We start from the raw sequence: 24,256 nt of genomic DNA, 5'->3' as shown, positions 1-24,256 counted from the left end.
TTGGGGAAGGGGATGAGAAAAGAGACTTAAGTCAGGACTATGTGGCTGAGGCTATACTGAGGCTATTGCCCGAAGAGAGAGTCAATCTGCACGCAAGAAATATGTGCTGGTAAGATGGAAGACATCCATGACCAACCCCCTTCCCTACATGTGGTGGGTGCTTTAGCCTCCTAGAACAGGAGAGTTATGAAAAATTCAATACCATCCCAAGGTTAAAGAGTGATGCCCACATTCCAAAGGAGGAGGCTATCTTCAATGGCATCTACATTGAGTATGGAACAGCAATTCTAGCCTTAGTATGGACACTAGAAATTTGGCGGAAGGGATTTAAGAAGCCTCAAGCTAACATTTTAATATAAGTTTAGTGAAGTAAGATTATCCTTTTGGCCAAAGCGGGAATAAATGGGATTCTTACACGAGGCTTATCCACCCCACTGTGTCCCCAAGCAGGAACTTGTCAGATAGCTTTTTATGTTCATCAAAGATGGCCCAGAGCTAAGGCTTGAAAAGTTCTATCACAGAGAGATTAGTAAATCAGGCCGCTTACAACCCAAATGTGGCTCACTGCTTAAGTCTGTAAGTTGGGGCTGGAGCAAAGGCTCAGAAGTTAAAAGCACTTGCTGCTCTTCCAGAGAATCTGCCTTTGGCTGTCAGCACCCATGCTGTGCAGTTTACAAATGATCACCTCCAAATTAAGGGCTTTGAAGATGCTTCCAAAGGTTTGTCGTCTTCACATCTGGAATCTTAGTGGGCCTGTTAATCTCCATTGCTGTAGTTGTGGTGAAAAGTGCCTAAAAGAATGCGAAAGAATGGCTGATCTTGATCGTGGTCCTGGAGGGCTCCATCCATGAGTGCTTGGCTCTGTCTCTGGGTCTGTGGTGAGAACAGAACATTATAGCGGTGGGATGGTGTCACAGAGGATGTTCACCTTATAGGGCCAGAAGGCAGAGAATTTATGGTGCACAAGAAGCAGGGTAGATCTCTAAAAGGCTGAAGCTGAGGCAAGATATAACCTTTAAGGTCTCACTTCTTGCAGTTCTTACCAACCTATGAATGTTTCCATCATCTCTCAATGGTATCAAATTGAGAATCCATAGGGCTTGGATTCACTAATGGAGGTCAAGTCCTGATGTGTCAGTCATTTCCCAGAAGCCCATTGGCTGGTAACCAAGGGCCCAGTGGGCAAGCATGTGAGGCACACTTCATATTCGGTCTGTAACATGGTGACTCCCATCTGTTTCCTTTTGAAGAAGTTTGGTAATGTCTGCTGACAACTCTAGTTGTTGTCCAGGGTGAGGAGGATGCCACCATGGCATTTGAGAGATGGAGACCAGAACTGTTAGTAGCTATCTTACATAGCACAGACAGCCCCCTCCTTAAAAATAAATAAATAAAATGACTTATCTACTGCTGTGGGACAATGGTCTTCTACCCTGTACAGATTTGTCACTTGTTATTTTAATAAAATGCTGATTGGCCAGTAGCCAGGCAGGAAGTATAGGCAGGACAATGATAACAGGAGAATTCTGGGAAGAGGAAAGGTGCAGTCTGCAGTTGTCATCCAGATACAAAGGAAGCAAGATGAGAATGCCTTGCTAATAAAAGGTACCAAGCCACGTGGCTAACATAGAGAAGGATAATGAGCTAATTTAAAATGTAAGAATTAGTTAATAAGAAACCTGAGATAATAGGCCAACCAGTTTATGATTAATGTAGACTTCTGTGTGTTTCTTTGGGACTCAATGGCTGCAGGACCAGGTGAGACAGAAATCTCAGTCAACAATCTACCCTTAAGAGGCAGAGGTAGGAAGACTTTCCAGAAGTTTGAGATCAGCCAGAGACACATGGTGAGAACTCCTGCAACCCAAAACATCGATATTATATATCTCAATCTCAACGTGCAATCTCCAACACCAAACTCTCTGCTAATAATACATTTATCACTAACTACTAACTGCTAATGGCCAGTGAACCTACTCAGGTACATGCCATGTTCTCTGGAAAGAGTGAGGGCAGCAGCTGAAAATGGAAACTCAGCTTTTTAATAGCCCGCACACATCATATTTCACCTCAGTGTCTATCTCTGGAACTCAAGATGACAACTGACATGTTGTATTAAACACCATAGAGTGCCCCTTGTTACAACCTCCCTTCATCTCAGAGTCTCATCACGACTGGACAATTCTCTTTTTGTAAAATCTGTTATTGCACTTATTAATTAATTTATTTTTTTCATGGGTGAAGGTGTAGATGATATAAAGATGCCAGAGGAAACCTTGCAGGACTCGGCTCTCTTCTTCCACCGTGTGGGTCCCAGGGGTGAAACTCAGGTTGTTAGACTCAGCAGCCAGGGCCTTTATCCAGTTCACAATCATCCTGTCAGCACCAACCCTTACTGGGAAATCCCATGTTGTCAGTCCCAGGTGGGAAACCCTGCACTGCCTGAAAGAGCATTACACTGAAGAGTGACTATATGGCCTGATCCCAGGAGATACTCACTTAGTAGACTTAAGTCTTCTCCCTAGGATTCCGCATAGTGAGGGATTCTCATGAGTGAGGCTAGACCACACTTGGAGCCACTGATGGATAATGGAACAGAGGAAGGATATGGAATGCCCTAATCCTGTTGAAGTTCTGTACTGTTTAGTTACATATCAGGTATTTCAGGCATTTGCACAGTGAAATCTGTCAGCCCAACCTGCTCTTTCTCATGCTAAGTCAGACTGTTCTCATTTCCTGAATGACAAGTGTGTTTCAATCTCCTTTACAGTTAGCTTACAGCCAGGCTGCACTGAATTTATTTTCTGTTTAAGTTTTCATTTAAAAAAAATGATATGTATGTATATGTCTCTGTGTTGGGTATGTGTGTATGGGTTCAGTTTCCAAGGAGGCCAAAAGAAGGTGTTGAATACCTTGGAGCAGGAGATATAGATTGTTGTGAGCCACCTGATGTGGGCGCTGGGAACCGAACTCAGCTCCTTTGCAAGAGCAGCAGGTGCTCTTAACCACTGAGCAGTCCCTCCAGCTCCTGTGGATAACTTATACAACATTATTTTTGCTGTTATATTGATATAGCATTGCACCTTTGTGCCTTAGTGTTTAATAAAATGAAAAGAGAGGCACAGAACGAGAAACAAAAGCCAGCTAAGTTTCATACAGATGGGTCAAAGATGGTGCTCATTAGAGGTGCTGAAGCGGAGGGGTCTTTAGCTGCATGCAACGGGCTTCTGGAAGGGAGCCAGGCAAGCCCCGGTTTGCCTGAGAAGAAAGTGAGCAGATCTCCAAAGTTAAAAATGCTCTCATTAAAAACAAGTGGGTCTGAAAAGTGGAGATATAATTAGGAAATTCAAAATATCCTTCTTTGGGAAAGTATCGTTTTCTTGCAGCCTGAGTATTTTATTTTTATTTTTATTTTTACATACCTCTAGAATGTTCTACTTCTGAGCCCATTTCAGAGGCATGTGCAGAAGCAGGAGGTTGCCAATAATAAGAAAGAAACCTTTTTCTACACACTTGATTCGAACGAGCAAGTGACAGTCGTTGCCACTGTAATTACAGTCCTTGGTGGCAGGACAATTTTAGGGAGCCAATCGCCTCATCTGCTCTTCAGACTTAATCGGGATGTTGATGGGGCTCTTCTGCCAACAGTAGTGCCCAGAATGCTAATTTTCATAGGGGGGTCTCCACCCTGCAAAGGACTTTTGTGCACAAATCTTACCTGTCGCTTTAAATTGTCTTTTTATGGTTATTTGGTGTTTTATTAGATTGTGATTTAATGACCAGAAGGAGAGGGTGCAGGGATGAGGGCAAGGGAGGACTGGAGAAAAATGTGGATGACAGTCATTAGATTTAGATTGAGCCATAAACATTCTTACATTGCTCATTTAACAATTAAACATTTTGTTTTGACTCAGGGTCTCACTATGTACCCCCTTTGGCCTAGAACTCCCTTTATAGATCAATGTATATAATATATATGTATATATATATATATATGTATGTTTACACACACACACACACACACATACACACACTGAACTCACAGAAATCTTCTACCTCTGCCTCCCCAATACTGGGATCAAAAATGTGTGCTAGCAGGCCTAGCAACATTTTTTTGAGGTAAGTATATATATACATTTGGTTGTAAATTTATGCTACACTAAGATTTGCTATCTTTTGCCTAGTTTTCCTGGCAAAATCTCCTCCCAAAATACAGAAAAAATAAAAACAAGCCGGGCAGTGGTGACGCACGCCTTTAATCCCAGCACTCGGGAGGCAGAGGCAGGAGGATCTCTGAGTTTGAGGCCAGCCTGGTCTACAAGAGCTAGTTCCAGGACAGGCTCTAGAAACTACAGGGAAACCCTGTCTCGAAAAACCAAAAAAAAAATAAAAAAAATAAAAAAATAAAAACAAGCTGCTGACATTGATACAATGAAAATTCAGAGCAGTGCCTTACTAGCAGACTCTATGGAGCCACACCAATTTCCCTTCACCTCCTGTGTCTACTTCCAACAACAGTTATCCCCTAGTTCTAGAATTTTGTCCCTTCAAGAATGTGGATAGAGATGCAGACATAGCTTGTTGATGGGACATTTGCTTGGCATGCATGATATGTCGGTTTCCAGCTGAGTGTAAAGTGTTGTAGTATGACTTGTGTTTTCTCTGTGTATGTGTGCATGTGTATAGTGTATGCACATGTGTGTGTGTACTGGTGTGCATGGATAAAGCCAGAGATCAGAGTTGGGTGCCCTTATCTGTCTCTGCCTTATGCCCTCGAGGAAGAGTTTTTCACTCAACTAGGGGGGAGGCAAGCAGCCAGCAAGCTCCAGAATCCTCTTCTCCTCACCTCCAACAGCACTGGCGTTTCAGATACCCCTGATGCCACGCCCACATTTTACAGGATGCTGGGGATTTGAACGCTGGTCTTCATCCTTACACTAGAAGTGTGAAAGTGCCCTGGACCAATGAGCCACCTTCCCAGCCTGCTTTATTTTGTTTACTCAGCCTCCTCCTCTGGAGAGTGACTCAGGTGGTTGCACATAACAAGAGGGCACTGTTTTTATTGCTAAGCAGTAGTCCATGCTCTGGGTGTATTGTGGTTTAACCAGCCACCAACTTAAGTCTGTGGGGTTCATCCTAGATTCCAGCTGTTCTAAACAAAACTGCTGTGGATGTACAATGCAGCTTATTTTTTTTTGTGAATATATAAGTGCTTATCTGTGTGATAAATTCCTAAGAGTACAAGAGTTCAAAATGAGTAAAAAATGGTGGGGTTTAAAAAATTTGTTTGTTTTTTAGAACTGGAAATGTATCTTGGGGTAGAGGTAGTTGTTGCCATGCTTGATGACCTACGTTCAATTTCTGGAGCTTCAATTATTGAGGAGAGAACCAATTTCTGCAGGTCCCCTGACCTCCACATGTGTATTCCAGCACATGTGTGTATGTGTACCTGTGCATGTGTACACACACACACACACACACACACACACACACACAGAGAGAGAGAGAGAGAGAGAGAGAGAGAGAGAGAGAGAGAGAGAGAGAGAGAGAGAGAGAGAGAAATGGAGCAAGAGTACAGGTGTTGGTCAGTTTTTATTTGTTGTTTGTAAAGACAATACCACTTTCTTTTACACAGTGACTGGGCCATTTTAATCTCATTGTAAGCATCAGTAGTGTGTTGCTTAAGGAAATTCTTCACATCCTATTGAGGATTTGATGAGGATGTTTTGTTGTTTCTTATTGTCGTCCTCATTGTCTTCCTTCAGCCTGCCTGATGGGTGTGCAGTGATGGTCCTTCCGGGCTGCCTGAGTATCTATTCTGATGACATGACATCTTTAAATGTACTCTGCTCATTTGGATTTTGTTTTTGTATTATTAGATCATTGGATATTTTCTTGTTGAGCAGTGAGTTATTGATCTCTTCCAGATACTAGCCTTGATCCAATGCATGCCATGCCCATTCTTTCCCCAGTCTTTCTGGGTGTCTGTTTTCCTCCTTTAATGGGCTTTTTCACAGAGCAAACAGTTTTAGTTTTGACGAAGCCCAGTCTTCCATCTTTGTATGAGCCGAGCTTCTGACATCAACTCCAAGTCCTTGGCACAGACCTGGATCCCCAAGCATTTCAGTTTTGTAAAAGTTCTGGGCTAGAGAGATGAATCCCAACTCCCTGTCCTTCCAACTCCAGGGGATTCATTGCTCTCCTCACGCTCCTCTTCAGACACCATGGCACATAATCATGCATATACATCCTGTACTCTCTCCCTCCCTCTCCCCTTCCTGCACTCTCTCCCTCTTCTCTCTCTCTCTCTCTCTCTCTCTCTCTCTCTCTCTCTCTCTCTCTCTCTCTCTCTCTCTCTCTGTATGTCCAATTGCTCCATACGGTTTGTTGAAAGGTGATTTTTTTGTTTTACTTTTTCAAGTTGCTGTTCCAGTTTATCTTTGCCTTCTTATATTACTTAGAAGATTCAGTAACTATGCAAGATGACAGCTAATAGAACTGGCTTTGGCTGTACTAATCCTTCTGAATATTTAAGAATTAGGGAAGTCGTGGGACTGGGAGGGTGAGGACTCCATCAACAGAGCACTTGCTGCTCAAGGATAATGGTGTGAATTCCTTCCCCAGCTGTGATGTGACCATCAAATTCTTCACATGCTGTGCTCAAAGGGGTACTTACAATCACAGTGTCTGGGCGGGGTGGAGGACAGAGAGAGGCAGGTTCCCAAGACTCATTGGTTATCCAGGCTAGCATAATCTATGAGTTTTGGGTCATTTAGAAACTGTGTCTCGAAGAAAGTGTTTGACACCAGAGGTTCCTATCCAGCCTCTACATGCGCGCACGCACACACACACACACACACACACACACACACACACACACTCCTGTGCATACACACACACATTAAAAAATAAAAGAACAAATTCTGTTTAACTAAGATATTAAATTTTATTAAGCAAACAAAAACCCCTAACCTATTCTTATGACCCACAGAAAAATATTGTTAACAATTGATGCTTCCTTTGTCTTTTTTCCATGCATTTTAGTATGATGGTGGTCATGACATTAAGGTTTTATTAGGTCATTCCTGTAACACGTCATTAACATTTTTTTTATTGTATTAGAAATTCCTTCTGATACTTGGTCCAAGGGAGCCACCAAAGTTAGTTGCTCCTAGATTGTGTACGTAGTACAACTGTGGCAGAATTCACTATAAAACATCATGTATCATGTCTATACTGAGGTAGTGTCTAACATAATGATGATACATTTTCTTGTATATGTGTAAGATGCTCTATATGTGAGAGATGCATATCATGTATCGGAATATGTATCACGTACTTATATGATTACTATGGCTGCCTTTGTTTTTAGTGTCTTTTATTCTGTGACAATTTCATATATGCACATAATGCATCTTGATCACATCTATCCCTAGTCCTTCCTATTTCCTCCCTGAAACTCTGCAGGATTATCCTCACCACCCACCTTCATGCCCCTTCATTTTGTTACTCTCTGAGCCCAATTAGTGCTGCATGCTTGACCGTTGACAGGTCTTGTTGGCTTGACTGTGGGCAGGTCTCATGCAGGTGACCACAGTTGCTGTGAACTCATGACTGCCTCAGTCACGCTATGTCCAGAGGACAGCGTTTTGTCGCGCTCCTCCATGCTCAATCTTTTCAACCCCTTTTCTGTGATATTTCCTGAACCTTGTGGGTGCAGGGTAATTGATAGAGATGTCTTATTTGGGACTGAAAATGTAGTAGTCTCTTGTTTCTGCACTGCTGTTCACTGCAGAGAGACACTTCTCTTGCCAAGGGTGAGAGAAGCTCAGATCTGAGTACAAATACAACATTTGGAAGCACTTTGACAACATGACCATTTAGGAAAACAACGGCAGAGGTTACCTCCTAGTGTCCGTTATGTCTACTTGAACAAGTTGTGTTAAATTATCCATAAAGGAAGCGTGATAACTTTGCCACTCCTTATTGTCAAATATTGAATAGTTTCTAATTCTTGCTGTTATAAGTAACAATGTCCTATTGTCTATCCAGTGGCATCAGACCCTGCTTGACTCTATGCCCTGCTCTAAGTTTCAGAGAAGGGAGGAGTCATCTCAGTATCCCACCTGGAATGAGACAATGATGTAGTTAAGTCCCTGGGACAGATGGATAAATGGTATATAGCAAGATGTCCGACAGTTAGCAGCAAGCCCAGATTGTTCATTCTTCTGCCAGGTACTCGCGAATTTTTATTTCTGGAATTTTTCCTGAAATGTACTCGTGGTCCATATCAAAACATGGGGACGTCTGCCCTCATGTACTTACTTATTTGATTCCAGTGACTGTCTGAAGCATATAGTTTGCCCATTTTCCCGAGACTCTTATTGTCCAGAACTAACATTCATTTCCGGTATGTGAGCATTTCTCAGGTGAAAACACCAAAAGGAAATGGTTAAGTGCAAATATCAAGAGCTACCAAGTCTGAAATGCTGAACTGTTGCTGCATTTCCTTCTAGATTTATCAACGATGCTGGTTGGTGTTCAAGAAAGCTTCAAGCAAGGGTCCAAAGAGACTGGAGAAGTTCTCAGACGAGCGTGCTGCATACTTCAGGTGTTACCACAAGGTAAGAGCCTGTGGCTGCACCTCGCCAGACCTTGGCTTGGAAGGAGGTAACTTGCACTTACTGGGAAAACATCTAAATTATTGATCCATGTCCTGATTGTGTTTTTTTATGTGAACAAAATATTGATAATGTAATATACTTACTGCTTATTTAAAAATGGGTAATGTCAGGTGACAGTGGCACACGCCTTTAATCCCAGCACTCGGGAGGCAGAGGCAAGTGGATCTCTGAGCTTGAGGCCAGCCTGGTGTACAGAAGTTAGTACAAGGACAGGCTCCAAAGCTACAGAGAAACCCTGTCTTGAAAAAACCAAAACAAAAAAATGATTAATGTAAAACTGTTCCTGTGCTTCCTGGTCTTCTAAGGTTACTTTTTTTTGGTTCTTGAGAAATTCATGCATACATCTAATGAATATTGTCGTATCTGTTTACCGCAGTCATTGGAGATATGAACCTGGGAGAGGAGGGCCTAAAAATGAGGTAGACTATAGTCTCAAGCAATAGCCAGCTTTATTCAGAGCATCACAAAGCTTATACTCTGAGGGTTAAGAAGAATCACATGAGAAAGGTATTCAATCACAAGGATAAGCCACACATGGCAAAAATGTATTTTTCCATGGAGGCACATGAATAACAGCTGAAGTAAGCGCACACCTATCCGCTACACATGGGAGGACCGCAAAAGCACTTTCCGAGAGCAATATGCAGTGTTTTGAAGAAACTGAAGCCGCAAGACTCTTGTGTTGTTTTCTCACAAGCACTCAGAATTTTACAGGACTCCATTCCTGGACTGATAATATGCACTCCCCTATTTCCTCATCCACCTCCCCTTCCTTCCTTCCTTCCTTCCTTCCTTCCTTCCTTCCTTCCTTCCTTCCTTCCTTTCTTTTCTTTCTCCTTCCTTTCTTTCCTTCCTCTCTCCTCTCTCCTCTCTCTCCGCCCCCCTCTCCTAATCCACCAAATCCAATTAAAGCTGCCCATATGTACATGGTGTGGGAACATCCCCTAGAACATAGATAACTGGGCCTGGGTCTCTATGCGTTTTAGAATTTTATGTAAAACCAGTAGACTCATCAGTACTGAAACCTGGTTAGGTGGATGAAAGAAACAGGCTTTCTTCTTTGTGCAGTTCTTCTTATACAGGTCCTGTGTTGTCTTCCTTGTGCATGTTTAGTTTATATAAATATGGAATACAGTGGTGTGCCACTGACCCCTTGTATACTCTCTAAAGTCAAGCTCTGTGGTACCATTCTAAACTACTGGTACCCAACCACGTGTTTCCAGACGTATTTGTTGCATGCCAATTTGCCCAGAAAACAATGCCAAAGGCATGACTTGATTTACTTACTCGGGAGACCTTACCTTCCAAGGTAGCTTCAGGTATCCAAAGTGGTATTTGGTTCATAATTTGGACATAGACCATAGACCCGAGTTCTCTATTAAAAGTGTGGTTGTCCTCAGCTTGTCTTGAGAATCTCTCTTCACTCTCCTCTTCTCCAAGGTTCCTTGCAACATTTGTCGAAAGAATTCCAATGAGTCAGAATATATTGCAGAAGACAGATGTTATTTATGACAGAGTGAAGTGAAGGGCTATCAAGGAGCAATAGTAGGCAGTGGGCCAGAGGGATCACTGTGATGGTTTACATCATAGGCAGGGCTTATACTATTCCCAAAGCCTCCAGAATGGTCAGCGTTCCCTGAAGGATGCTTCCCTGTACAAGGGATTAGATTGTCAGCTGCAGTTGGACAACTATCCCTTAAGAGAGACACACTGGCCTGCCTTTGCTCTTTACTGTAAAGCCTCCACTAGCCAGTATTTCTGTGACCTTCTCCATCATTCTGGAAGTCATGTCTCTAAGGCAAACTCCCCTCCTGTTGACCATGATCAGAGGTCTATAATTTCAATTCCTGGTTTCCTAAGATGTTGATTAAGAGGGGTATGGGTGTGTACCCCCACAGATCTTCATATCTGTCAGTACTCTCTTCAGAACCTCATCCAGGCTCTGTGTTCGAAGTGTGTGGAGACTCCAGATACTTCCCACAGCCACTACTGACACTTCTGGGGACCAAGTGGCTGGACCACCTATTCATGGACCAGTGGAGTCTGTATGACACCACTTCCCTTAGCTAATCCTTACAGCAACTTGTAGGATCTCAGCGTTTGCGTTCCCATGGCCTGTGCAGCCTCCTAGGTCAGTTTGCACAATCTCATCTTCTCGTGTTCCGGGGCTCTTGGCTCCCCCGATGTCTTGACACATCTCTATGTCTGTACTTTCCTTTTTCCCTGGAAGTCTGTTACTCCTACACAACCCACTTCTTTACTTGGTTCAGACATTATGCAAATTTCTTGTAGGTGATAGTTCTCCTTCACCTGTTTACTTAGTGAAACCCATCACGGCAGCACTCCTTTCTGGTTCTTCTTTCTCCATTTTCTTAGTGCTCATTACTGTGATGTTCTCACTCGGTGCTTCCCCCTCCCACATAAACCAAGGCCCACAGCCACAGCAGGCTTTGTGTGGATGATTGCAGGCACAGGAGGGCATGTGTCTTAGTTATTAGTGTCTAAGAAAGGACAGGCAACTTAGTACTTTTTAAGTGTTAAGAAAAAGAATGATCAAAAGAAGCATCTGAAGCCAGGAAAAGAAATTTTGATTTGGAAGGCATGGGTGGGCAGGGTGATGGGACCAGAAAATTCTAGGACTTGGAAGTTTTAGAATGGATTTGAGCTCCATGTGCCTGGGCTAAAAAGGGTCTCTTGAGCATGACAGGGGACAGGGAAGCTGAGGATACACTCACTTGTCCTACTTTGGATCTCTACCTGCCGGTATGTGATTTAATGTGCAAATCTTTGGGGAACTGGGTAAGCTGAGTTCTCTTTCATCTATAATCATCATTAACCCAAGTTCAAAGCCTGGCATCGAGGAGGAATTACCTCCATTAAGCCTCCAAGCCCTTGATGGCTTACTGTCACCCATTCTTTCTCTTTACTCTTTCAAATCTGATGTGTTTAATATTAATCCCTTGAGGGCACATAAGTAATTCTGAGACGTGCATTTTTTATCTAAAGGCTGTGTAATTTGTGAATCCCGATGATAAAATACCAAGGTTCCAAGTAGCACCCCGTGACCAGATTTCAGAATCTATTCCGATATAAATAAAGAGGTCTCTAAGCGACACCGGCAAATGTGTGTTGTGCTCTTTGATCCACACAGACACAGCATGGAGTCTGGTTGGAAACCTATGGTGTTTGCGAGTGTGCATTTCATTGTCTAGAATGTTATTTCTTAAAATGCCAGATTCGAATGTTTGAACCTTTTGGAGCTTGAACATAAAAGTTGACTGTAGAATTTTAAAGCTTGGTGCATGCTTCACTGAGCACATAGCTAAAGGTGTTAACGGAAAAAAAATGTATGACTACAAGACACACAGGGAAGAAATCATCCTTCATGTCTTAGCCTCCTTCCTGAAGTTCCCCTCAAGCATCCCGAGCTGCCAGAGATGCCATGAAATTGATTAACTGTAATTGTGACAATGTGAAGACTCCAGTGGCTTTAGAGGGGGCCCCTGCCCTGCTTCTGAAATGCCAACTCCCTGTCTTTATTCAGGAAGGAAAATGGCTGGCATTGGCCAGGAGGACACAGAGTTTCTTTCCATGCTTCACTTTGTCGGGGGTGGGGAGTGACAAGGACAGACCCTAGGGTGGAAGGGACAGGCCGTCTGCTTGTTTGGGAGGCCTGGGTCCTGTTCTGGCTTTGCCTCCGTGTCTGCCATGCTGTACATTTCTTACATAGTTGTTAGCCTCTCCTTCCCCTCCCCTCCCCCTTACTCCTTGGATCTCTACTTCCCCTCTCTCCTCTCTTGCTCTCCCTTCTTCCTTCCTTCCTTTCTTCCTTCCTTCCTTCCTTTTTTTCTTTCCCCTTCCTCTCTCCCTCCCTCCTTCCTCCCCTTCTCTCTCTCTCTCTCTCCTGTCTCTTTCCTTCTTTCCCTTGTCTTCCTTTTTCTACCACCTCCCATGTTCTTTCCCTGTCCTCTTCTCTCTTCTCCATTCCAAAAATTTCATAAAACAAATAAATCTAATTCTCCCAACCCTGCCGGAACATGCTGCTCTTATGTGTGTCCTCATTCTCCAGTGTCCCCTGGACTCACTGCTGTGTCAATGGAGAACAATAAGGGCTGACGGCCCCACTGCAGCCACACACGTGAACGCTTAAGAACCATGACCTTCTGATTGCATGACTTTGCCATTTTATCAAGCCCCTTTAGGCATACTGTTCTGTCTCCATCCTCGTTACTGACTTGATCATTCTCATGTTTCACTGGACTGAAGTCAGACTCTGTTCTTGGCGTTTGGGCCTCTAGGTTCTCCACAGTGACCTAATGGCTAACGTTCTAAAAATCACTTCTCTGCAATCAATCTCTTGCTCTCCCTCTCTGTCTCCCTCTCTTGCTCTCTGTCCCCACGCCCCCTCCCCAATCTTCTGTGTATATATTTGTGTCAGAATTACTTCTGTGGTAATGAGTTGATCCATTTATTTTCACTTGGTTTTCCTTCTTCTAAGTACTTCCTCTTTTGATGTAGCTGGCAACAATGCCTTTTCGAAATCTCAGACAATATCCTAACCTTTTCTTTCAAAACTCAAGTATACCCAGTGTAGCTGTCCTATGGGCATGCAGGAAATTACCACCCAGGTCATATTCTGGAAGTTTCCTTTCATGCAAGAGAGTGTGACTTCACATCTCCATAAGCTGAATTATCCTCATGTGTAGACGTGTTCTCCAGCTGGAAGCCCTTTCTGACTCACAGCTCTGGGTGTAGGGAGAGTAGGAGAGAAAGTTAACTGGGGTACAGCCCCTCAATTTACTGACTTTGTAGGCGAGGGGATACATATGCTGACATTGCCTAGAGCATGCTCGAACCGAATGAATTCTCTCTCCACCTGAGCTTGATTCCATTCTGTGGTCTCCTGAGTTGTGGTTTGGCACCTAGATCCATGCCGTTGTTCACGGCAGAGGCAGCAAAGCATCCGGGATTCTTTCTCTACCGTCTCCCTCCACTTCCAACCTCTGGCCAAGTTTCCAGCTTTCCCTCTATGCAGAAGCCCTACCTTTCCTAGTCCACGTGGAGAAAAGTGACAGTCTCTCACAATCTCTGCTTTGTGGGCTCCTTCCCTGTGGCTTTCTGGATCCGGTCCGAGTTAGCCTGTTGGGGTCAGTTTGCACAGAGACCCTGCTACACTGAACACCATGCCTTATGCTCACGGTGTTGTGTTGGGAAGACGTTGCTTCCGTCCCTTAGTCTTCACAGTGCTTGAAGTTATGCTTTAAGGTTTTTATAAAATCGCACATCTTCCTTGGAATAAGTGTCAGCAATTCTGAAAAGTTTATGATAAAACAGGAAGCAAAATCTGACCTTGCGTTCTAGTCTCTGTCTTCATAAAAATGACTAATAGATTAATAATAAATGCCTTTCAGACCATTTGCCCTATAAAACTTATAGAAACCCATTTGCATACACATGTAGATTGTAGTTTCCAAGGGAAAATAGAGCAAGTCTCTTCCCTGGCGTTGGGTGTAGGAAGACTCCAAAGCCAGGTTTCTCATGCTCTTTGCGTGTTGTGTTTAAGTTGTACTGACAATTCTTCTAATACTCAGAATATTCTGGCTTGTGACGTAAGTAGTATGGCAGCATTGGCCACACTAGTCCCCCTTTCTCTGCCTCTTGAATACAATGCTAAGTCGGTAATTTATAGTTATACTTCATTAAGAAAACTCCGGAGTATAAACTACTCTTATTCCATTGCGATTCCTTCAATAAATGGATACACAGAAGAGTTTCTGACATTTCATTGATAAGAATTCCATCCTCATGAAGAACTTGCATCTCCTTGGTATGAAAACCATGCTTACTCCTGCCTTCATTTCTAGAATGGTTATCTGGGGTCACAGAACTGCAGCCGGCTTATGAGGTACCCTGCACCCAGAATCTCCTCCCAAGCACAACCAGGTCATGCAAGTAACCCGCACTGCAGAATCTGCTCAGTCAGCTGCCTGCACCCAGAATCTCTTTTCCAGGCCCCAGATGCCTGCCGCATTCACAGTTCAGAAACCTCTGTAAGAAGAGACACACAGAACAAATGGACTTATTCCTGTTATTTCACCGTGCACATAAAGACCACGCTTGAGGGAGACAGTTCAAATCTGTCACTCAGACAGGCGCAAGTCCAGTTTATTTTAAATGACCAAGGGCGCAGGGGTATTTTTGGAGAGACAGAAAACCCACTAATGCAGGGGTTGGGCTGCAACTGTCTAGACTTGTTCTTCCTTCAGAAGCTTTTTAGAAAGCGTTCGCCCAAAACCACTGTGTTCAGAGGCTCTGAGCAGAGACTCGTGAATGAAGACAATGCTTTGTCCTCGGGACTTTGCATTCAACTTGAGCACGCCTCGATGTGTTGGGTCCTTTCTAAACACTGTCTCTGCCTTTCAGCCATTCTTATTCCTATAGAAAAGGCAGTAGGAAAAAGTTAAAAGTTTTGGAATACGTTACATAAAACTCTTGAAATTTTTAAATAGAAGTGTTTATAAGAGTACCCTAAAATTTGAAGCACCATAATTATATAGTAATATTAACTATCATTTAATTTAGTGGGTTACTTAGTAACACTTCGGGGCATGTGGTGGGTTAAGAAAGGGGTGGTTCATACCGTCTTCATTTTAAAGATGACCTACAAAAGCAAAAGAGGTTTGTGCCTCTCCATTTTCAGCAGAATAACGGCCTTCATTTTTCCCAAGAATGGAGGAATTTGAGGCTGCTACAGAGATTTGCAATTTGCACACAAAGTGAATTGCTCACTTAATTCATTCGGTCCCACAAGGGAAAAAATAATTAGGATTCAGCCAACAAAGGCAAGGCAGAAAATTGCCTTTTAGGCAGTGGTCTCATTTCCACTTGGTAAACATAAATAAATCATCGTCTGTAAATTACCATGAGTAGAAAACAGGCGAGATTGGAAGTCAGGTTCTGGTTTTCTAAATGGCTTCAGACTCTGCAGCACACACACACACACACACACACACACACCAGGACAGGGTTGGCTCTTCCCAGGCAGTGCCCACTAATCGCGTAATTCCAGCATGCATATCCCTGTTCCTCAAGGGACTGACTATGCCTTAGAACATCCAATTGAGTAAATCTCCTGTTGAAACGCTAGATGAAATTTCAACTGTTTCTTCATCTAGTAGCAAAATAATCCATTTGGAAAATTGAATTGTGTAATTTGCGATTGTTTTCCAAGTTGCTATTGCAAAACCCTCTTAGCAGCAAATTAAACTTGGAAAGTATGGCCACTTTGCTAATTGCTGCCTGTTAAACATTTATTTCAATGAATGCCATCATTTATGATGAATAAGACATCTGGCCTATAACTTTGAAACAGACAAATTAATTTGCAGTCTATGTTGGGTTATTTTAAGTCGGGTGGCATACTTAAAGATTTGTCAGGGCTTTGGGAGAGTTTGGTGTTTCTTTCCATGGACCCATGATAATGTAGATACTCATCAGTTATTTCTTAAGTCTCTTCTTGTCTGTTCCCTAGACCACTCTAACTCAAGTGGAGATCTCAATCACTCATTGGCCCATTGCCTGCTGGGCTCTCCTGGTGGCATTTCTCATCCTCTACTCTAATTCCTGCCCTCCCTAAGCTGAAAGCACAATAAATGGATAAATGGTCATTATAGCCACACACAGCTCCCACCTCATGCCATTTGTCATAGGTTCCAGTGGCCTTGCAGGCCCATTGCCCTGGAAACCCCTGACCCACACAATAACCATTATAATACACACATATACACAGACACGCCTATAATATACACACAGACACACATACACACAGACACATCTACAATATACACACAGACACACATACACCACCCACACACATACACAGACACATACACACACAGATCCTCCCAGACACATATACACACGCATATACAGACACACATACATATACACACAGACCCTACCTCAAACACATAACACAGACAGACACACACACATACACAGACACGTACACACACAGATCCCCCCACAGACATACAACACACACATACACAATCTCACACACACAGACACATACACACACAGATTTTTCTACAGACATACAACATACACACATACACAGACACATACACAGACACACAATACACACAGACATACATATATGGACCCCCACACCATATACACACAGAGACATACAATACACACATACACACACACGCATACACTTAACTCAAAGATTTTCCCCTTCCCCATACACACACTGCCTTTCAGCTTCCGTGATAAAATACTGCCCAGAAGCAACTTGGGGGAGGTAAAGTTTAACCTCAGCTTACAGGTTGTAGTGCAAGATTGACTAATTTATTTTGCTTGGAAATCCATCTGTTTTCTTTGCCTGTTGAACCCCTGCCCATCCCCAAACTCCACCATGGGCTCCCCTAGTCCTAACTGAAGAACTGAAGAACGGTTGCTTCTTTGATGCTTTGCATTCATCTGATAGTGTGGGGAGCTTAGCAGAGTGGGCTACTCATCGGCATTTGAATTTGTCTGTTCTTAACCAGTGTGGAGATGAGTTAACATCCTCAGGCTCAACTTTCTTATCTAGTCAATATAAAAATGATGAAAGTATTGAACGCTATATTGATATGAAGTAGTTATAACTCAATACTTGGTATATTAATTGGGAATCAGATAAATGTAGCCACAGACATTGTTATTAAGACTTCATTATATTGTCCCTTACAATACATAATAGATGCTCCAGACAAGGCTGAGAGTCCATTCCTTACTCTGGGAGCTTTGAGATCTTTGTACGTACACTCCTGGACAACCTCCCCCAACTTTTGTCCACTGAGACTTGATCTATGTAGTTCTTGGGAGTCTGCCTGCCTGGACTACACTGGTTAGGAATAGTCTAACTCTGAGCACCTTTTGAAAAATTGTATTATTGCACTACACATTTTTCTCCACTCCCCTCCCTTCCTCCCTTTTCCTTCTGTCCTCTCCTATGTTCCCCACGCTCCCAATTTACTCAGGAGATCTTGTATTTTTCTCCTTCCTATATAGATCCATGTATGCCTCTCTTATGGTCCTCTTTGTTATTTAGGTTCTCTGGGATTATGGATTGCAGTATCCAAAAGCCACTTATGGGTGTCTATATGTTATATTTGTACTTCTGAGTCTGGGTTATCTCACTCAATGTTTTTTTTTTTTTGATCCATCTAATTGCCTGCAAATATCAAGATGTCATTACTTTTTACCACTGAGTAGTTCTCCATTGTGTAAATGTATCACATTTTCTTTATCCATTCCTGAGCACATTTTTGAGATGGCTGTCATTCTGCTTGTGTTCACAGGATGCAAGGACAGTGTCCACCCCATGAGTCCTTCAGAACGTTCTATTTCATATAGGTCCTAGTTAGTGTTCAGCACTGATATTACAAAGCTAAACTGGGTGGATGACCCTGCTACTGCTCTAGTGAGGGAGAGAAGGATGCGAAGAAATCTATAAAGAAAACGACCTCAGTATTGGCGTACATGGCAAACACCGGAGAGAAAGTGGTCAGGAAAGGGAGTGGCAAGGATGGGCAAAGAGGACCATGACATTTTTGTTTGTTTGTTTAAAACATAATTCTTATTGATTTTTTGGAAATTTCACATCACACACCCCAATTCCACTCATTTCCTAGTCCCTTGATATCTGCCCTTCATCCTAGCAGTGTCTGCCAGCAAATGAAAATTAATTAACAAAAAGAAAACAAAAATCCACTTCACTCTTCCACCTTTCCACTCTCCATCATATCTTCATTCATCTTAGTGGCCTAGGGAGCTGCAGTGTGTTGGAGGAGGCCGCTAACCCCAAAATAATCACACAGAAACTGTATTATTTAAATCACTGTTTGGCCTATTAGCTCTAGCTTCTTATTGGCTAACTCTTACATCTTAATTTAACCCATCTCCATTAATCTGTGCATCACCATGAGGTCGTAGCCTACCAGCAAAGTCTCTGGTAGCCGCTCCATGACTTCTCTGTGACTCTGCCTCCTTTCTCCCAGCATTCTGTTTAGTTTTCTCCATCTAGCTCTGTCCCCCTATAGCTCTGCTATAGGCCCAAAGCAGTTCCTTTATTAACCAATCATAGTCACAGCATACAGAGGGGAATCCCCCATCAGCAGTGTGTTGCGCAGTCTGCCCTCTTGTCCAAAGAGCTTGACTTGCATTTGTTCCTTGTAATGAGTTGTTGGTCTGGTTCAACGCCTCTGGCTTTTGGTACATTCTCACTGAAACTCCTCTTGGGTTTCCTGCTATTGCCTCGAGTCATGGAGATCCTGCAGCTCCTGTTCCACAGGGCCAGTCCCCATCATTCACGAGCTCCAGTAGGTCATAGATAGGGTAGATGTTGAGGTGGACCAACTCAAAGAATTGGATATGGGCCTGGGTGGTAGCTGAGTTGGTCAATTTGGGCCTCTGCTGAAACTGTCACCATCAGGCAAGGGGCAGAGCTAGGTCTCCTGAATCCCTCTACCATTGGGGTTAGCTCTCCTGTGTCTGTGGTGAGGGGTGGGGATGTACGTGGCTCCTGTTACCACCAAAGGTCATGTGGATGCCAGAGAATGGGCTGCCATCTGAGGCTATGTTGGTGTCTAAGGGTCATGCTGCCACTGAATCCATAGTCCTGCTGCAGCTGGGGTCTGTGTTGATTTCCATGATCCACGTTACCACGGCTGGAGGGGGAGGGGGATGCGAACCATGTGTGTTGAAATCTGAAGGCCATGCTGAGCTGGCCCCACCCTTTGCTGGCCCTGAGAAACCTGGCTCTGCCCCTTGCTGGCTATTATAGCTGGACATCTGGCCCCACTCCACATAGGAGAGCTGCGCCCATGACATTGTCTCTGGGAGAGCTGAACCATGGTTTTAAATGGGGCAATCAGTGACATTGCTATTGAGGAGACACCACATGCAAACGGAGGGAGCATGGGAGCGTGCTGGGTCACGTGAGGGGTAGACAGAAGCAGAGGGCATAGGCTGGTCATTGGAGGTGCCGCGAATGATACCAGTTAGTTCTGTTTTTGAGATGAGGTTATGCTTTCAAATGATGAAATCCATCCTGTTGATTTCATTCAGCTGGAGATAGGTCTTTTCAAGACAATGACCTCTGACAATACAGCTGGGTTGTAGAGAGGTGTGTAAGAATGTTCTGGAAGTTCCAGGGACTGCCCTCAGGTGCAGCTTTGTCACTGCCAGCAGTGAAAGGAGAGCCAGCCATTCCTCTGAGAGGAATCCGGGGAGTGTGGGAGGAAAGCCTGCTGGTGGGATAGATCTTGAAAGGAGGGAATCAGATTTTTTTCCTCAGCCCGCTTTTCAGGCAGTACCTTCCAGCACGATCAGACAGTGGAGCCAGAAAGCGTGCCACTGACAAGGCAGCCTTCTGTTATTTCCTACATTGCTTCAGGAAAGGCAAGCTGGCCAGCCCACACCATCTGCCCAGAGTCTGGTGAAGGGAAGATGCGGTGATACAGGGCCTGGCTCATGCTGGAGTATAAGACTTACCCAATGATTTGAGAAGCAGAGAATTATTACCAATTTCCATCTCATCAGAAATGTAAGCTAAAGGGACCCTCCTACCCACCTGTACCTGCTTATCAATATGTTCTACATAGAATAGCTTATGGTTGTGATCTGCTTGGGCTATGCTGGCTGGGATGGCCATAAGAGGTTCATGGTAGCTTAGAGTCCCCATCCTCAGCAGGCTACCTGTGCATGCATGCAGCCACCCACCCACCGATGCATACACACACACACACACACACACACACACACCACACACACGTCACCTGAGAACATACCAGCAAAAGCCTGAGGAGAATGCCCATGTGTAGAGAAGATTGTGGGCATTTATGCCAGTGTTACACACGGGCAGTGGAACTTGCTTACCTGATAAAATTCATTAGCTATGCATGGTTTGAAATTTCAAAACATGGCTTTCCAGTGAGGCTCGCAAAAATTGGGATCTAAGTTTCCAAACTAACTTAACAAAAAGCATTGTGGTGTGGGGACAGGAAAAGCAGATTGGTTCAGTATTTATCTAGAATGCGGCAACCACAGATACATCATTTAAGTTAGCAGGACAAGCCAGTGGGGTTAAAAGAAAGCATTTGACTGCAAAGGCCTTCAGTGGAGACTGAGGGCATTGTGGCAATGTGGTTGGAAATAGATGACCGAGTGATGGGGGAGCATCTCCCAGATCCAACTGCAATTTCAAAAGTGTGCTAGTGTGGAGAGGAATGGTGGCTTTTCCCACATGATTAACATATAACTTTCTCATGTAGGGATATGTGGCTTTCTTCCACACATGTGATTTTTGAGTCTGTGGGTTCAGCTGGACCACATTAGAAAGCATTCTGTTGTTTCTTGCCTGTGCTATGTACATAACATACCATGATGGGTATGTTATCTCTAGCATGTACACCTATCTATCTATCTATCTATCTATCTACCTATCTATCTATCTATCTATCTATCCATCCATCATCTACCTACTTACCTACCTATCTACCTATCTACCTACCTACTGACCTGTGTTTTGGAAACAGAGTATTACACTTTGTACACATGAAGCAAGTGCTCTACCACTGAGCTACATCTCCAGTGTCTGTCCAAAACTTTTAGATGTAGCTTCCATTATAGAAGAGAGGCATTCTGGGAAAAACAAGTCTAGCACATGGACCATTCCATAAGAAGTCTGACATGATCTTTTCTGAAGGCAGGCATCATTTACTAAATGTGGGAGACTCTTTGAAACTGAGAGGCCCAGAGATACAAGAACAAATGCCCTTTTCAAATCCTTCCTGGGTCCTACACTGGGGTGGTGCGTGTGGGCATAGATGCTGCGCTGAGAAGCAGCAGTAAGGACTTTCGGGAGCTTTATACATAAGATAGAGATTAAATAGCCCGAGGAGTTCTTGTCTGGTTTGTTAACTGTGAAGATAACAGTTCAGGGATGTGAACCTTGTTATTTGTACGAAATTCTTATTAGAGTTGTGGAGAGGATCCTGTGAATAGCTATAATTTACCTTCAAAGCCGTCAGCTGCCAATGGCTGTTTATCTGAGCAGCTGCTCACAAACTCGCCTCACATCTGCCTGCGAAGGAAGAGATGAAGCAAATAAAACCCAGGTGGGAAAGGTTAATGCTGATTTGAAGTGGAGGACGCATGACCGTGTTTGTCTTTTGGCATGCTTGCTGAAATATTTGAAATAAATCTCTGCAAAAGAAACTGTCAATGAAAAGTCCCAGAAAAGTAAAAAAAAAAAAAAGACCAGAAGGCAGAAAGCAGAGGAGACATTTTTCTTGCTCTGTTTGGCCTCAAACTCATAGAGATCACCTGCCTCTGGCTCCCGAGTGCTGTGGTAAAGATGTGCACCACCATCACAGCAAACATTTCTTTTTAAGTAAAGGACTTAGAGGAGATAGACGACAAGAGGATGCAATTCCTCAAGCAGCTGATAAAAGCGCCACTTTAAATGCATTGAACAGCTATAGTAAAGTAAATACATTAGGTGTGGCATAAATACAATGTAACTGTTATGTTTCTTAAAAATCAGCACTATGAGACTTTATAACAGGCTTAAAATACAGAAACCAAGTGTGGGTGGAGTGCTCAGCAATAAACAGGACATCTATATTGTCCCCCATACCTACAACGAGGGGGCTAAGGCCTGATAGAGCCAGGGGCTGGGGAGGACAGAGACAATACAGGGTCTTCTGGACATGAGAGGACCACTGTATTTATGAACCCAGAACAGCCATGGTGGCCTGCATAAGACCTGGACAAGATCAGGCCATCTGACATCTAGTGGAGGATGGGGGTGGGGTGGGGAAATGGCTGATGAGACTCCGCTCCTAACTGAAGATGATTGACGGTTGATGGGTGCCGGGGGTGGAGATTAAGGTTTCTTGAGGGGTGTGGATTGGGACATGCACCAGTGGATGGCCCCAGTTCTGTGGAAATGGCCGTGCTAATAGTACTCAGTGGATTATAATAACACTTTGATAAAGGATGTTAAATTGGGAGGAGTCATGAGGAAAGAGTCAAGATGAATTGGAGCAGGGAGAATGGCAGGTGCATATGATAAAAATGTATTGTGTACATATGTGAGATTCTTAATAAATTTTTAATAAAATTCTTAATAATATTATATGTAAAAATAGGTTCTGTGTTTGGGAAATAGTCACCAAAGCTTCTTAAGCATTTGACCACATGACTTTTAAGAGAGGAAAGATTGCAGAAGCCAAAGAGTACATATGGTAATTGATTGCATTTACTTGTAGGAGCGTTTTGTTTGTTTCCTTGTTTATTTGCTGTTTTAAAAGCATCCTCAGGCGAGTTAAGGTCAGTGGGAAGTTCTGGCCCCCGGCGGTGATTATGTTCATCCATCGGTCTGGGTGCTGCCTATACAGGTATGTGTGCACACAGGTAAAGACTCAGAGGATTGCAGTCTTGAGGTCCCTCACCCAAATTGTGATTGGTCCATGGGCCTTTGCTAGACCTTACAGGGAGGATGTGATGTTTGTGGTTGCCAGAGTTTTAAAACCACAATGCTAAGTGTGTGCACATCAAAGAAAAGTTGAAAGACTGGACTCTCGTGCACACTTTAAGGAGGTGGATCAAGCTGACACAATTCTTCTTAAACTTTCCCACTCCTGGGCGATGTGTTTCAATTATTTTGTCACTGTGTCCACTGTTGGTGGCTTCTGGGGGTGGAGAGTGGCTTTTGTTTGGGGGTGTGATCTCTTCAGATTGACCATGCTTCAGAGGATGGTCTCTGCATGTGCCCCGCCTCTGCAAGTCAGCCTGCTGTCTGCTACTGAGCTATATCCTGAGCTGGAGTGAACCTTTTTGAAGATGCATCTTAGAGCTTGAAGGCATTCCTTTACCACCCTGTCTCCAAAAGCATCTGAATTCTCGCTTGGGTCTAGCTGTTGCCATCTTCAGATGTTCTCTCCGTTACCCACCTACTGTTTGTAAGAAGTGGATGCTGTTGGTCTGCAGTTCTGCGAAATGGCATTTGCAAGCCAGCAGCTCCAGTCTGAGTTCAGACCTACCTCTACCTGTGAAATGCTATCTATGTTACTTCTTGGTTCTCTCAATACATCTATCTCTGTGTTTTGTTTAACCGTGGTACTGAGGCTGCTACATCCCTGAGAGAATGGAGAGTCCCATGGCAATCATCCAGCGCTCTGTGGTGTGGTTGAATGACTGGGCTTTCTTCTGGGAAGTAGATATAGGATTGTCACTATTGAGATGAGCAGTAGGGTTGGATTTAGGTCTTCACTGAATTAGAATAGCTCTTCCGTACACTCAGATTTCTTTTGGGAAAAATCTTATTAAATTATTCAACGTCTAAAATAGAACTGATAACCAAAATTTTAATATAGCCCCTTATTACTGTGTATTTGAGTAGGGAATCCAGCCTCCTAAATAGAAGAAGCAATGGCATTACAAAATATTGGTGTGATATTTGAGAATAAAACTCTGAAAAGTCTTGGCAACAAGGAAACCAAACAGAGGCCATATTA

General features: G+C 43.5%; 1 protein-coding gene across 3 annotated transcripts in view; it reads left to right on the top strand.

Moving 5' to 3' along the window:
- Dok5 (docking protein 5) overlaps window positions 1-24,256 on the top strand; it is a 143,187-nt gene that overhangs the window by 60,582 nt on the left and 58,349 nt on the right. For 2 of the 3 annotated variants that reach the window (XM_038331258.1, XM_038331257.1), the window contains exon 2: window positions 8,517-8,624. In XM_038331258.1, the coding sequence (XP_038187186.1) occupies window positions 8,517-8,624 (108 nt within the window). Of the gene's footprint in view, window positions 1-8,516; window positions 8,625-19,888; window positions 19,902-24,256 lie in introns of all 3 variants that reach the window. The other variant, XM_042055102.1, reaches the window with a different exon arrangement.

Source organism: Arvicola amphibius, chromosome 5, assembly GCF_903992535.2.
Source record: "Arvicola amphibius chromosome 5, mArvAmp1.2, whole genome shotgun sequence".
NCBI classification, from domain to species: Eukaryota; Metazoa; Chordata; class Mammalia; order Rodentia; family Cricetidae; genus Arvicola; species Arvicola amphibius.
This window is presented reverse-complemented; position numbering and strand designations above follow the sequence as displayed.